We start from the raw sequence: 12,854 nt of genomic DNA, 5'->3' as shown, positions 1-12,854 counted from the left end.
TGGAGGTGAGTAAATCCAAGAACCAGGGTGCCAGCATCTGGTGAGGGCCTTCATACTGCATCATGTCATGGGAGAAGGGCAAGAGAACATTGCAGGTGAGCACTAAAGCAAGAGGGGGTCAAACTCACCTTTATAATGAATTCACTCTTGATAATGAAACCACTCCTAAGATAATGGCATTAATCCATACATGAAGTCAGAGCCTTCATCATGATATCACCTCTGAGTTTCCATGTCTGCACTTTGCTGATTGAAGATTACATTTCCAACACATGAATTTGGGGAATACTTTCAGCCCGTAGCAGGGTTCATGAGGTTTAGCTTTTTGATAATTTTTTAGCGAATCCTACTCCCTTCTAATTACTGCCTTATCTCTCTGCAAAGATAACCAGTATCCTGAAGATTATTCCTTTTGCCTGTTTTTGAACTTCGTACAGAAGAATCATACATTATGTGTTAGGTTCATCTTCTTTATTCAGCATTATGTTTGTGAGATCATTTATGTTAATATAGTTGTAGTTCACTCATTTTATTAATCTACAATTTATTAATTGCCCCATTCTCTTGTTGATAACATTGTTACTAGTTTGAAGGTTCTAAATGCGTCTTCAGTAGACTTTCAAAAGATCTTCCTTTTTTTATTGCTACCTTCACCCCTACTTCCAGTGCCATGTAAATCTACCAAGTCCGAAGCTGTGCAGGAGGGTTCTGTGATCGGGGGGAAAGGGGGCTACTTCTACTTTCTCTACCCATGGATTACGATTCAGCTTTCTTGTGTCTGCTGAGTTACTTAGCATTTGGCTGTCTGCTTTCAGTGTTTCTTGTTTTTTTTTTTTTTTTGGTAGAATCTCCTTTTCCTCTAACTTTGTCTTCATAGAGTTTGTTTGCTTTTTATTAATATATACCTTTTTGTGTGGCTTTTGGAAGGAACTTGGGTGATGTCTTTGTTCATTCCTCCATTTTTAGCCCAACTTGAACCTTATTTTTAATACTTCATTCTTTGTTTGATTTCTGCTAAACCAGAATGTCTTTCCTAGTAATATCTTAGAATAACTCTGTTACCTTCTTTTAATGTAAATTTAAGTCAATATTTATTAGGTATAGTTGTCAACTTTTGTTTATTAATTGTGTATTTTTTGACTATTTGAAAGTTAAAACATTTAGTCTAATTCACAAAATTTTTTTAACAGGGTATTGCTGGAACTGATGTAGCTAAAGAAGCGTCCGATATTATTCTCACAGATGACAACTTTACAAGCATTGTTAAAGCGGTTATGTGGGGACGAAATGTGTACGACAGCATCTCAAAATTCCTTCAGTTCCAACTTACTGTTAATGTAGTAGCAGTGATTGTTGCTTTTACGGGCGCCTGTATTACTCAAGTAGGTGATTTGTCTATTAAAACTTGTTTCCTTTAAATAAAAGTACATAAAATGCCTTTTTAAAAATACATTAAGCTGAAGCTTAATGTTTTAGGTTAGTTAATATAAAAATATAATCCTGTTCTGTTTCTCAAGTTTTTAAACCCTAAAGGCTTCCTGAGAGTTGCTGAGTCCCTGAGTAGTTGTGAATGTCTATTAGGAAACATATCTTTTCTAGGACTCACCGCTTAAGGCTGTGCAGATGCTGTGGGTAAACCTCATAATGGATACGCTCGCTTCCCTGGCTCTGGCAACGGAACCACCCACTGAGTCTCTCTTGCTTCGGAAACCTTATGGTAGAAATAAGCCTCTCATCTCACGTACAATGATGAAGAATATTTTGGGTCATGCATTCTATCAACTTGTAGTAGTCTTTACACTCTTATTTGCTGGTAAGAATTCAGTGTCTAATAAATAAAGCTTCAGTTAATTGTTTCTTTTCCAAGCTAATCATCCAAGATGTTATAATGTTATAAATTTTCAAGAGCCTAAGTTCTATTCCTGACTTCCCGTTTATCTTTAATTTCTTCTTCTGTATCAGTGAGTGCTGAGTAAATTTGGGGAGACAATAAGATAGATAGTAGGGGGAGAATAAAGGTCCTGATGTCTTATCCTGGCTCTCCACTGATTTAGATATGTGATCCTGAGATCATCACCATAGTTTTGGGAGCTTCTGTTTCCTTGTCTATAAAATAAGAGAGTTGTACTAGATAATCCCAGGTTTCTTCCAGCTCCTTCCATGCTGCCATTTCAGATAAAATAAAAAGTCTAGCTAAGTTTTACTTTGTATTCTTCCTTGAAATCTTACTTGGTATGATAATTACAAAATAGTCATTTTTCGTTCTTTCAGGAGAAAAGTTTTTTGACATTGATAGTGGAAGAAATGCTCCTTTGCATGCACCTCCTTCAGAACATTATACTATTGTTTTTAATACCTTTGTGCTGATGCAACTTTTCAACGAAATAAATGCCCGGAAAATTCATGGTGAAAGAAATGTATTTGAAGGAATCTTTAACAATGCCATCTTCTGCACAATTGTTTTAGGAACTTTTGTGGTACAGGTGGGTAATTGGAAAAGATAGTTTCAAATTTGCCTGTTATATGGGAGACATTAGGTAAAGAGCTTGTTCTAGCAATCACTTGTGTGGAACATGTGTGGAACTGTTGCCTTGGTGACATCTATAGGATCTGGTGATTTAAGGTATATGTTAAAGAATATGAGAACTGAATCTCTTGTTCTTAGAAGTAAATGCCACAACCAACTAGGCAAACGGTTTTATTTCTTCCAATTATAAAGTGAAAGATACTATTTCTTAGGAAACAAAGTCAGCCAATCACATTGTTTCCCCAGCATTTTAGTATTCTTTTTACATCCCACATTATACCAAAAAAAGATCAAGTTTAAATTTAAAAATAATTAAGATCACTTGTGCAAATAAATATTGAACTCTTTTCATGCTCATTATTTTCTTGATTTATAAAAGAAAATTACTTCAGTTTTATATCTCTACTAAAATCCAGACCTGATTGTCAAATCAGTTATTATCTAATTGGGCTACTAACAAAGCAGTTAGAAATCTATCTGTACAACTGTACAGATTAACTTAAAAAATAGTGGAACCGAGAAGTAAAAATCACTTGAATTTGAATGAAGCAGAGCTAAAAAGAAAGGAATTGTAACTTTGAAGTTTTAAAATATTAACTTCCAAAATTATTTTTGATTTTAATATTTGGGAACTACTTAACTGCCATATCAGAGAGCGCCCTTTCAGACTCACAGGAGGATGAATATTGTTATTTGATTCGTTTTTTAAAAAGTATTTATTTTTTTATTAAGATGGGGTCTTGCTGTGTTGCCTAGGCTGGTCTTGAACTCCTGGGCTCAAGCGATCCTCTCACCTCAGCCTCCAAAAGTGTTAGAATTACAGGTATGAGTTGTCACACCCAACCCCAGTTAATTCTTAATATTTCCATGCACACTATTTTAGGCTTTTTAGATAACAAGCAAAGCATAAGCACTGTATTATGAATTTATGTTCATCATCAGGCCTCACTCTTTTCATAAAGGAGAGCAAATCTGAGATCACCTCACCTGAGTTAGCCCATATTTCATAGAACTTTGCAAGTTGCCTTTCTTCTCTTACAGTCTGTTTGTATTTATCTTAATAGGTCTAAATGTTAACTAGAAATAAACAGCTATGTGGAATTTTTTAAATATTGTATATTTTTCCAGTAACATACAGTCTTTTCTACAAAAGAGTACTATATTTTGAGAAAGACATAAATTATTTGAAGAATTGTACTAAATACAGGGGAATGTAGTTGCTCGGGGTTATATTGGAAACATAAAGTTTTTCTTCTTCGTCATAAGAATTTTACTTTTTAGTAAGCATAATTTAAACATGAAATACGCAAGCATTAAAAACATTGGGCAAGATTTTACTTTATTTCAGTTGTCTTTTTTTGTAAGAGGGAACCCTTTCCCTGGAGGGGAAAGAGGAAAGGTCTGTTTCAGTTGTCTTAGTTTCAGTTGTGACTAATATAATACACTTCATCAGAATAGTGGTTGTTCACCTTATTTTAGAGGACATAAATTTGATATTTTTTAAAGTATATGAATTTTTAAATTTAAGATTTAAGTAAATTTACTCTTGATTATTCCTCCAGATAATAATTGTGCAGTTTGGTGGAAAACCTTTCAGTTGTTCAGAACTTTCGATAGAACAGTGGCTATGGTCAATATTCCTAGGAATGGGAACGTTACTCTGGGGCCAGGTAAAAGTCTCATTAGTTTTTGCTTAAACCTAAAGTGATTTTTTTTTTTTTTAATTTTTAGTGTGTATTTTCTTTAACAGTTTCATTACTTGATTCTAAATCGTTAACATGGTGAGTAAAGAGAAGGAATTCAAAGATAATTTTTTTAATGTTGTATATAGTTCCAGTATGTCACTTGTTCATTATGATTATGCCTGTACTATAAAATACTGTGCTAACTTTTTATGTGTTTTTTTTTTACTTGTTTTTTAGAAAAGTTTTGTAGCAGTTGTTAAAAATGATGTATTTATAACTGGTTAGGATGCTAATATCTGTATCTTTTACTCTATAACCTATTTTTACATTTTCAGAAAAAAATTTTTAACAAAAATGTAGAAAATACATGGCCGGGCGCGGTGGCTCACGCCTGTAATCCCAGCACTTTGGGAGGCCGAGGTGGGTGGATCACCTGAGGTAAGGAGTTCGAGAACAGCCTGGCCAGCATGGTGAAACCCCATCTCTACTAAAAATACAAAAATTAGCCGGGCGTGGTGGCAGGTGCCTGTAATCCCAGCTACTCGGGAGGCTGAGGCAGGAGAATCGCTTGAACCCAGGAGGCGGAGGTTGCAGTGAGCCAAGATCGCGCCATTGCACTCCAGCCTAGGGGAGAAGAGCGAGACTTCGTCTCAAAAAAAAAGTAAGGAATACGTATACGTACTTTGTCATTTTGTTCTGTAATTTAATCTAATACGCAGCATAAGAAAAACTGACCTTAGAGAATGTTTTTATAAAAATAATGTTACCTGGAAAAAGGGGTCACAAAATGATGTTTTAGATTTGAATTGAATAGCTTTAACAGTGTATGTATAAAATAAAGTGCCTGAAATAAGAGATATACCTCATATTTACTATAGGCAGCTTACTTGCAAATGCATGTCATTATTTTTTAAATGTAAGTGATAAGGATTTATGCATTTTAAGCCCATTACTATAAAACTAAGTTATAGAAAATCTATACTAACATTTTCATAAATGAAGGTTAATATATTTTATGGCATATAATTTGCATAAGCTAATTTATTGTCATTCTACAAATCAGTGAAGCCAGACTTTCAGGGTTTCCATAAATTTAGCTCAATCTTTACATCTTTTTATCTCTTCTTTTTCTTAATTATGTTTCTAGGTTCGGAGGTTTCTTATCCATTTTGAATACCTCATTACTAGAGATCATCTTTTAAGTAGGACCCATACTAAGTGTACCATGGTAGAACAAGCACTGCCTTTGGTGGTCAGGAGACCTAGGTTCCTAGTCACTCCATGAACAAGTCACTTTATGTGCCTTGAAGCCTATTTCACCTTGGTGAAATGAAGTGGGTGTACTAGAAGTTCTCCAAGCAGAATTCTATAGCTGACTACATGCTTGTTTCTCCCTGACAAACTCAACTGCTGCCTTAAAGAATGGATGTTAACACATAAGCTAATACATGTGTATTGGTGTTTCTTGTATCCTTTGTGTTTTCTGGGGCATCTGCTTTTGTTTGGTATCATCAATCAGTACTAATCTAATTTTAAACTGTTGCATTTTAAAAAAATACTTAATCAACAAAACTATTTTCAGTGTAACCTTGATGATTTTTTTAAATTTTTGTACATTTTTTCTCATTGAACTCTGACAGCATTAATGAAATGTAAACATGTTTTGCATCTAGTAAGACCAGCTGCCATTTTCATTGTATTCGAAATAAATAGAACTTTAAGTAAATACATATATCAGACCATGGTTTTAAAATGTACTATCTTGAATGTCCTGATGAAAATGTGAAAAATGTAATCAGGTTAATTTCCATTTAGGAAAACTTTTTACCCTTCAAACTCAAATCTTTTGTGTAGCTAAGAGAAGAATGTGTTTTGCTCTGGGAGAGAAAGACTAATCAACAGGATGCCATTACTTCGTTGGTAAAGATAGTCGAATACTCTGACTGTTTTTAGTACCTTTAGTATTACAGTTGATCAGCTTACCTTTACTTGATACGATTTATTTCTAAGTTCATTCCCCTGTATTGTAGCTTATTTCAACAATTCCAACTAGCCGTTTAAAATTCCTCAAAGAAGCTGGTCATGGAACACAAAAGGAAGAAATACCTGAGGAGGAATTAGCGGAGGATGTTGAAGAGATTGATCACGCTGAAAGGGAGTTGCGGCGTGGCCAAATCTTGTGGTTTAGAGGTCTGAACAGAATCCAAACACAGGTATGGGCCTGGTAGAGAGGTAGGAGAGATGATGGGAGCCAGGGCTTTTTGACCTGGGGAGGAGATTCGAGTGTACTTCTTAAACTTCCTCTCTAGCCTTCCCAACCCACAAATTGTATTCTCTTGAAAAGTAATCCTGGTGCCTGGAATGAGTGAGACTTTTAACTGATTATGAAAGAATGTGTCTATATGCCCCTAAGCTCCTTTTTTCCTAGCTCCCCCACCCCCCACTTCATCTCAAAATGCTATTCTTGCCTATAAGCTTTGTTAAAGTGCCTTTTTCTTTTTATATGTTGATAGATGGAATGGTCCTTTCTCTTGTTCTCTCTCTCTCTTGCTGAGCAAGCTGTCACAATCTCTGATTCCTTGCAGATGGATGTAGTGAATGCTTTCCAGAGTGGAAGTTCCATTCAGGGGGCTCTAAGGCGGCAACCCTCCATCGCCAGCCAGCATCATGATGTAACAAATATTTCTACCCCTACACATGTAGTGTTTTCCTCTTCTACTGCTTCTACTACTGTGGGGTGTGAGTGTGTGTTCCTAAGTGCATGAAATTAACATTTCCTACTTCACACACCTAACGTTTCTCATTTTCTCCTTAATGTTTGAATTCATTGTTCAGGCTTTTTCATAAAGCTTTCTTTTCGTAAAGTGGATTGAGACCTCAAAGTGTTGTCATTGTTGTTTTATTTCTTAGAGGGCTAGACAACAGGTGGAACAATTGCAACCAAAGATTAGATGCAATCTGTGAGCTTGTCTCTGTGCTAACTGATAGTTAATATGGGGAATAAAATTGTAGCTTAGAACTTGTGAAACTACTATAAATTTTTGAGTATATGCCTTTAAACATGTTTATACTGCATGGTTCCTAAAAGCATGTGATTTGAAACTCATCTAACAGAACCAGGAAATTGCATTTTCAAAGCTAAGAATAAACTTAGCATTTTGACTTTTGTCCAATTTGGAAAGTAAGTTAGTAGCCTGAAGACAAGTTTTCAGTCTGTGTAGCCAGTTGCTTGCCTTCTTAACCTGAACTTTGTCTTTGATTTGTTGTTGTTGTTGTTGTTGTTGTTGTTGTTGTTTGGCTGTGGGGTGGTTTCGGGGGAAATCACTGTAAATTTTAAAACTTCCTGTGGTATTTATGGTTTAGGGTGGTTTTTTTCCATTTGTATAGTCAATTTAGTTAAAAATTGCATCATAGATAAGAAATGTTCTGTTAAGTTACAGTAGAAGTAGGAAAGTATACTATTGATTAATTGTTGAACCAACAAATGTTGTAATTTTCAATAATTGACTAACATTTTCTTTTAGGTTTTTAGTAAATAGCAAACTTTGTAAAGGCCTTATAAGCTATAAATATTACTGAGAATTCATGGTGCATTCTCGAATATGGAGGCATTAAAGATGTAAACCCAACCTCATCCCAAAAATTTACAGCGATACCTAAGGTTTGCCTTGAAGTAGACAGAGACCTATCTTCTCCCTTTGGTCTCCAGCCAGCAAAGGACTAGAGGAACCTTGAGAAGCTGCAGAGAGGATGAAATAAGGGAGAAAACAGTGCAGACTTTCTACTTAATGCCTGTTTGTTCCCTATTTACTTAAGTATATTTTTATTTGATATTTTTTAAAATGTGGTGAAACAGGCACAGTAAGAACTGTCCCTGTTTTACAGGTATGAAAACTGCCTTAGAGTTTAAATAACTTGTCTATGGCTAATAAGCAGAGGCCGCATGATGTAAAGCAAAGTGCACACAAGTGTTTCAAGTGACCCTCTAACATTAAGATATTAAATTTACATACAGGGACAGCTAAAACTCTTTCTTTTAAAAATTACCTACCTGAATAAAATGGTAACCATAAATTGCCTGGCCTTACACCTGGTACAGTAAAAATGCCTCTTCCTCCCTGTATCTATGGATTTCAAGCTATGCCTCTCTCTCTAGAGCTCCTTACCACCTAGCCCTAGATGGTAAATGTTCTACAAGCCTTTATGGAAGGCCTACCATATGTCAGAACTATGCTGGAACCTCTAGAACCTGCAGTCTAGTAGAGGACAAAAACAAATAGTTAGAAATTTCTACATGGTAGTAAAACACAAACTGTCATAACAGGGTCCTTAGTCTACCCTGGAAAGTCAAGAAAAATTGCCTGAAGGAAGTGACTCCCAAGATGACCCTTGATAGAATTTACCAAATGAGGCCTCAGTGATTATAATCTCGTACTAAAAGAGTAATAAACTAAGGGATTGATAATAGTCTGGTACTGAGAGAGTAATAAACTAAGGAAAGCTGAAATGGAAGTAAGCATCTGTTTATACCCCACAAGAAGGAGCCAAACTCAGACTTTATCCTGATAGACCCCCTTCCCTCAAAATTTTAAATTTGAAAAATTCAAACCTACAGACATGTTGAAAAATTAATACATGAAAATCTTTCACCTGGATTTACCACTTAATATTTTATCACACTATTTTATCTGTATATTAATATAACTCTTTTTCTGAGCCATTTGAAAATGGCAGATACCACGGCATTTTATCCCTAAATACTTCAGCATGTACCTAAGAATTCCCATATATAATCATACTTTATTATCCAAGAAATTTAACATTGATACCATATTATCTAACAGACAGTTAGTATTCAGATTTCTCTGGTTGCCTCCAAAATTTCCTTTATAACTTTTTTAATCCAAAATAATTATTGACAGTATGTGTGTTATGAGTCTGGTCTCCAACTTGGATTCATTCCTTACCTTTATTTTTTATGACTTTGACTTTTGAAAAATCCAGGTGAATTGTCTTATGAAGGGTTCTACATTCCAGATTTGTCTGATTGAGTCCTACTGGTTAGCTTCATATTACACTTTTTTGGCAAGTTTATCTCATGGGTGATGCGTATCCTGTTCATTTTTATTTACCAATATTTTAAGTAATTGTTTTTTTCATTTGGAGGGATATCAGATGTCTTTAGGTATACTATACTTATATTTCTCAGTCTGAATGTGTTCCAAGCTTTATATTAAATATCAAAGCAATCATAAACTGTCTTAAGACAGACAGGCAGACACATATACACACACACCTCTGCACATCCACCCCAGGCTCTTTTTTTCTGATGCATTGTTCATATGAAACCTCTTGAGTTTCTGAGCCCATGTGGCTAGGGGAGCAGATACTTCAGGGAAGTAAAGGTGTACTTAAGAGAGTAGCAAAGGAAGGTTTGTAGTTGTTGCTTTATCAAGGTTTGAGATGGTTACTTCTTCATTCTATGTCCTATGTTCTTGGAGTTATCCAGGGACTAAATCAGATCTTGTTAATACAGTTGTCATTATACACCAAGAGTTGCAGTAATTATGTTGCTGTTACCATAAACGTCTTTCAACCTTGTTGGTGGAGCGTTGTGTTAGGTGGTACAGAACATCAGCCAATATATAGAATTATGTTAATATATTTAATGAAAGGTTTCATTTTATCACTGTGTTTCTGCCCTAATATGGAATAGTTTTAAAACTACCTGTGGGTGTCACATTTCTTTAACCTTCATTGGGTGACCTTGCTTAGCTAAAGTAGAAGAAAGAATCGATTTCAACTTTGTCAAATGCTAGACTCAAACATCTCTGAAGAGACCTTTTCCCCTTCATTATTAGTCAGATCTTCACTCTTACAGGTCTCTAGAGAAAACATTCTGTAGTTTTTTTCTATTTATAAAGTGTATCATTCTAACACCAGTTTTTACCATTAGTAGGCTTTTTTTTTTCCTGAATAAATAACTACACATTCCTGGAAATGAGAAATTGAGAGAAAATCTGGTTTTCTAGATGAAGGAGGAGGAAACTACAGCTCATGGGCCAAATCTAGCCTGGTGCCTACTTTTGGAAATAAGTTGTTATTGGAATGCAACATTGCCCATTCATTTAAGTATTACCTGTGGCAGATTTTTCACTATAAGGGCAGAGGTGTATAATTGTGACAGACTGTATGACTCACAAAACCTAAAATATTTTACTGTCTGGCACTTCACAGAAAAAGTTTACCAACCCCTGTTCCAGATAGATAAAGACATTACACAGGTGGGTCTCCTTTTGAGATAGTTTAATATGCAAGTATCCAACTTTGGAAAACAAAATCTAGCATTTTGTTTCTAGTTGCAGAGTATCTTCTACTGTGCCATTGCAGTTAGTGCACATAGAAAAGTAATAGTGAAAACAAATTTCAGAAGTGGGCAATTTGTTGTAGAAGGTAAGATTTATTGGCTTATGATTAGTATTTTAGAGCTCTCTCTTCTGTACAATATTTTGGGCAGTAAACAATGTTATTTTCTGCTATCAAAAGTTAGGATGGTATTTACAAAAATTGGTTTTGTAGGTACATGATCTTGATTTGTTATTATTTCATATATTGTTTACCTTGATAATCATTTTCAGTTTCTTAAAATTACTTCATGATTATGATAATCACTTCAGTTTTTTTTTGTTTACCATATATGCTTATGCAGTATTTTTGGGAGTTTTTTTCTCCATTGAATAATTTAATTTTACAGAATATTTTTGACATAAGAATTACTGAATTTTTCTTAATTCTGATAATTTCGAGGGGTGTAAGTATGCTCCACAGAGTAGGTTTAAATAGATAATAAATAGGAATTGAATTTTAAAACTGGATAAAATAAATAGGCTTGGATTTACAAAAGCCTGTATTTAAGTTTACTTATATTTCTGCTTAAATCGAATTATTTATGGTATTAATATAGTTTCCTTCCTACCTAAGTATTGTGCACAAAATTATTTTCCTCACAGTTATTGTACTGTGAGTATTTTACATACAGAAAGTAATAAAGATCAGAGCAGGTGTAATCCAGCTCAGTGCCATGCCTTGGATCAAGAGTGCTTTCTTATGTTCTTTATAAGTAGAAAGTAAAAGAAGTCTGGTTTGATGATTCCTGGTTAATCTGAGCTTTATTGTATGTATCTCAAGAACTGTTCTTTGAAAATTGAATTGCTTTTGAGCATTGCTGAGCTGGCCTAGTAACGTGCTGAAACTAACTAGTCATGTGGCTTAAATAGATGTGTCAGACAAAGGAAGCATTAATCTTAATCTTATGGAATGTTTTATTCAAGTGAAGTTGGTGATAAAGTAAATGTTCGCATGTTTTTGTCTTCTCTTGACTTCCAAGGAACCTGGAATTGGGAGCCCAGAAACCTAGGTTTTAAGACTCTTTAGCACTAATTAGGAGTTCCTTAACAAGTCAGCCACCCATCCTCTCTGTTGCTCAGTTTTATTATTTATGAAGTGGTTAGAAAAAAAAATCTCTAATATTGTTTCAGTAAATTCTTTCAGATAGGAAAAATCTTCGCAGAATTGGAAGTTTTGCTAAGAAGGAATTTAATCTGATTTTGCCTGCCACTGGTGTGTGTGTGTAATTGTGTGTGCACATACACTTGTTGCCCTCACCTTTACACTCTGCCCCTCTTAGAGCTTCACTAACTCAAATCTCTAACTTAAGTTTATACCTTTCTTCTGAGCTCTACATATTTTCCAAATTTAACATGTTTAAAAAGTAGATTTATTTCCCCCAATTCTTCACTGCTCACTTTTATACCCAGACTGATTACAAAGAAAGACAGAAAACACACACATACACAGAAAGCTTAACTGTTGTTCTATCTTCAGTATCTGCAGCACCAGCAACTTTATCAAACAAGCAACATCTTCAGGGTTGTCTTGAACAGTTCTCATCACCCGTCAAGTTTGCTAGCTGATTCTCTGGTTTGTATTCTTCTCCGTGCCTACAGGCTGCTGATACCAACAGATTTTTTTTTAAGAAGTTATCTTTTTGCATTTTAAGCTCTACAGTTTGTTATTAGGACAGTCAGGATACTTGCTGAATGTTCACATGTATAAAATGTGAATTTTAAGACTTCACAATAAAACAGTGAATGAATTACTATAACGTTATATTTCAAGCATTGTTTACATTCCATATGTAGAACACTTTACATCTTAGTAAAGGGGAAGGGGAACAAGAGCAATAAAAGAAATTGAAAAATATTTGCTGCTATTCATCTATCAAATTAAGGAACTAAAGTACAAGCAATCGAATAGAATAGAATTGTGAAAGATGGTAAAGTTGCAAGACTTTATAGAGTAGATGGCTTGCTGCTCCAAGTGTGGATCATGGGCCAGCAGCTTCAGCATCACCTTGGAGGTTGTTAGAAATGCAGGACCTCAGGCCCCTGCTGAATCAGAATCTGCATTTTAACAAGATTCCCAACTAATTTATATGCACATTAAAGTTCGAGAAGCCCTGGCCTCGATACTTGTGACCTAACACTGTTTTTAGTTTGTAGTGTGCTAACGAATTTAATCTCCCACAACAACCCCGTAAGGCAAGTACCATTGCTATTTCCCATTTTATAGTTGAAGAAACC

At 34.9% G+C, this 12,854-nt stretch overlaps 1 protein-coding gene across 6 annotated transcripts in view; it reads left to right on the top strand.

The window, feature by feature from the left end:
* The window catches only part of ATP2B1 (ATPase, Ca++ transporting, plasma membrane 1), a 67,969-nt gene that overhangs the window by 50,491 nt on the left and 4,624 nt on the right, over window positions 1-12,854 (top strand). For 4 of the 6 annotated variants that reach the window (XM_011988909.1, XM_011988908.1, XM_011988907.1 and 1 more), the window contains 5 exons: window positions 1,191-1,382; window positions 1,600-1,813; window positions 2,272-2,483; window positions 4,090-4,197; window positions 6,243-6,425. In XM_011988909.1, coding sequence (XP_011844299.1) covers window positions 1,191-1,382; window positions 1,600-1,813; window positions 2,272-2,483; window positions 4,090-4,197; window positions 6,243-6,425 — 909 coding nt within the window. Of the gene's footprint in view, window positions 1-1,190; window positions 1,383-1,599; window positions 1,814-2,271; window positions 2,484-4,089; window positions 4,198-6,242; window positions 6,426-6,797; window positions 6,952-12,854 lie in introns of all 6 variants that reach the window. The other 2 variants (XM_011988906.1, XM_011988910.1) reach the window with 2 other exon arrangements.

The sequence above is a fragment of the Mandrillus leucophaeus genome, unplaced genomic scaffold, assembly GCF_000951045.1.
Source record: "Mandrillus leucophaeus isolate KB7577 unplaced genomic scaffold, Mleu.le_1.0 Scaffold340, whole genome shotgun sequence".
Classification (NCBI taxonomy): Eukaryota; Metazoa; Chordata; class Mammalia; order Primates; family Cercopithecidae; genus Mandrillus; species Mandrillus leucophaeus.
The sequence above is the reverse complement of the archived record's forward strand: the minus strand, read 5'-3'. Positions and strand labels throughout refer to the sequence as shown.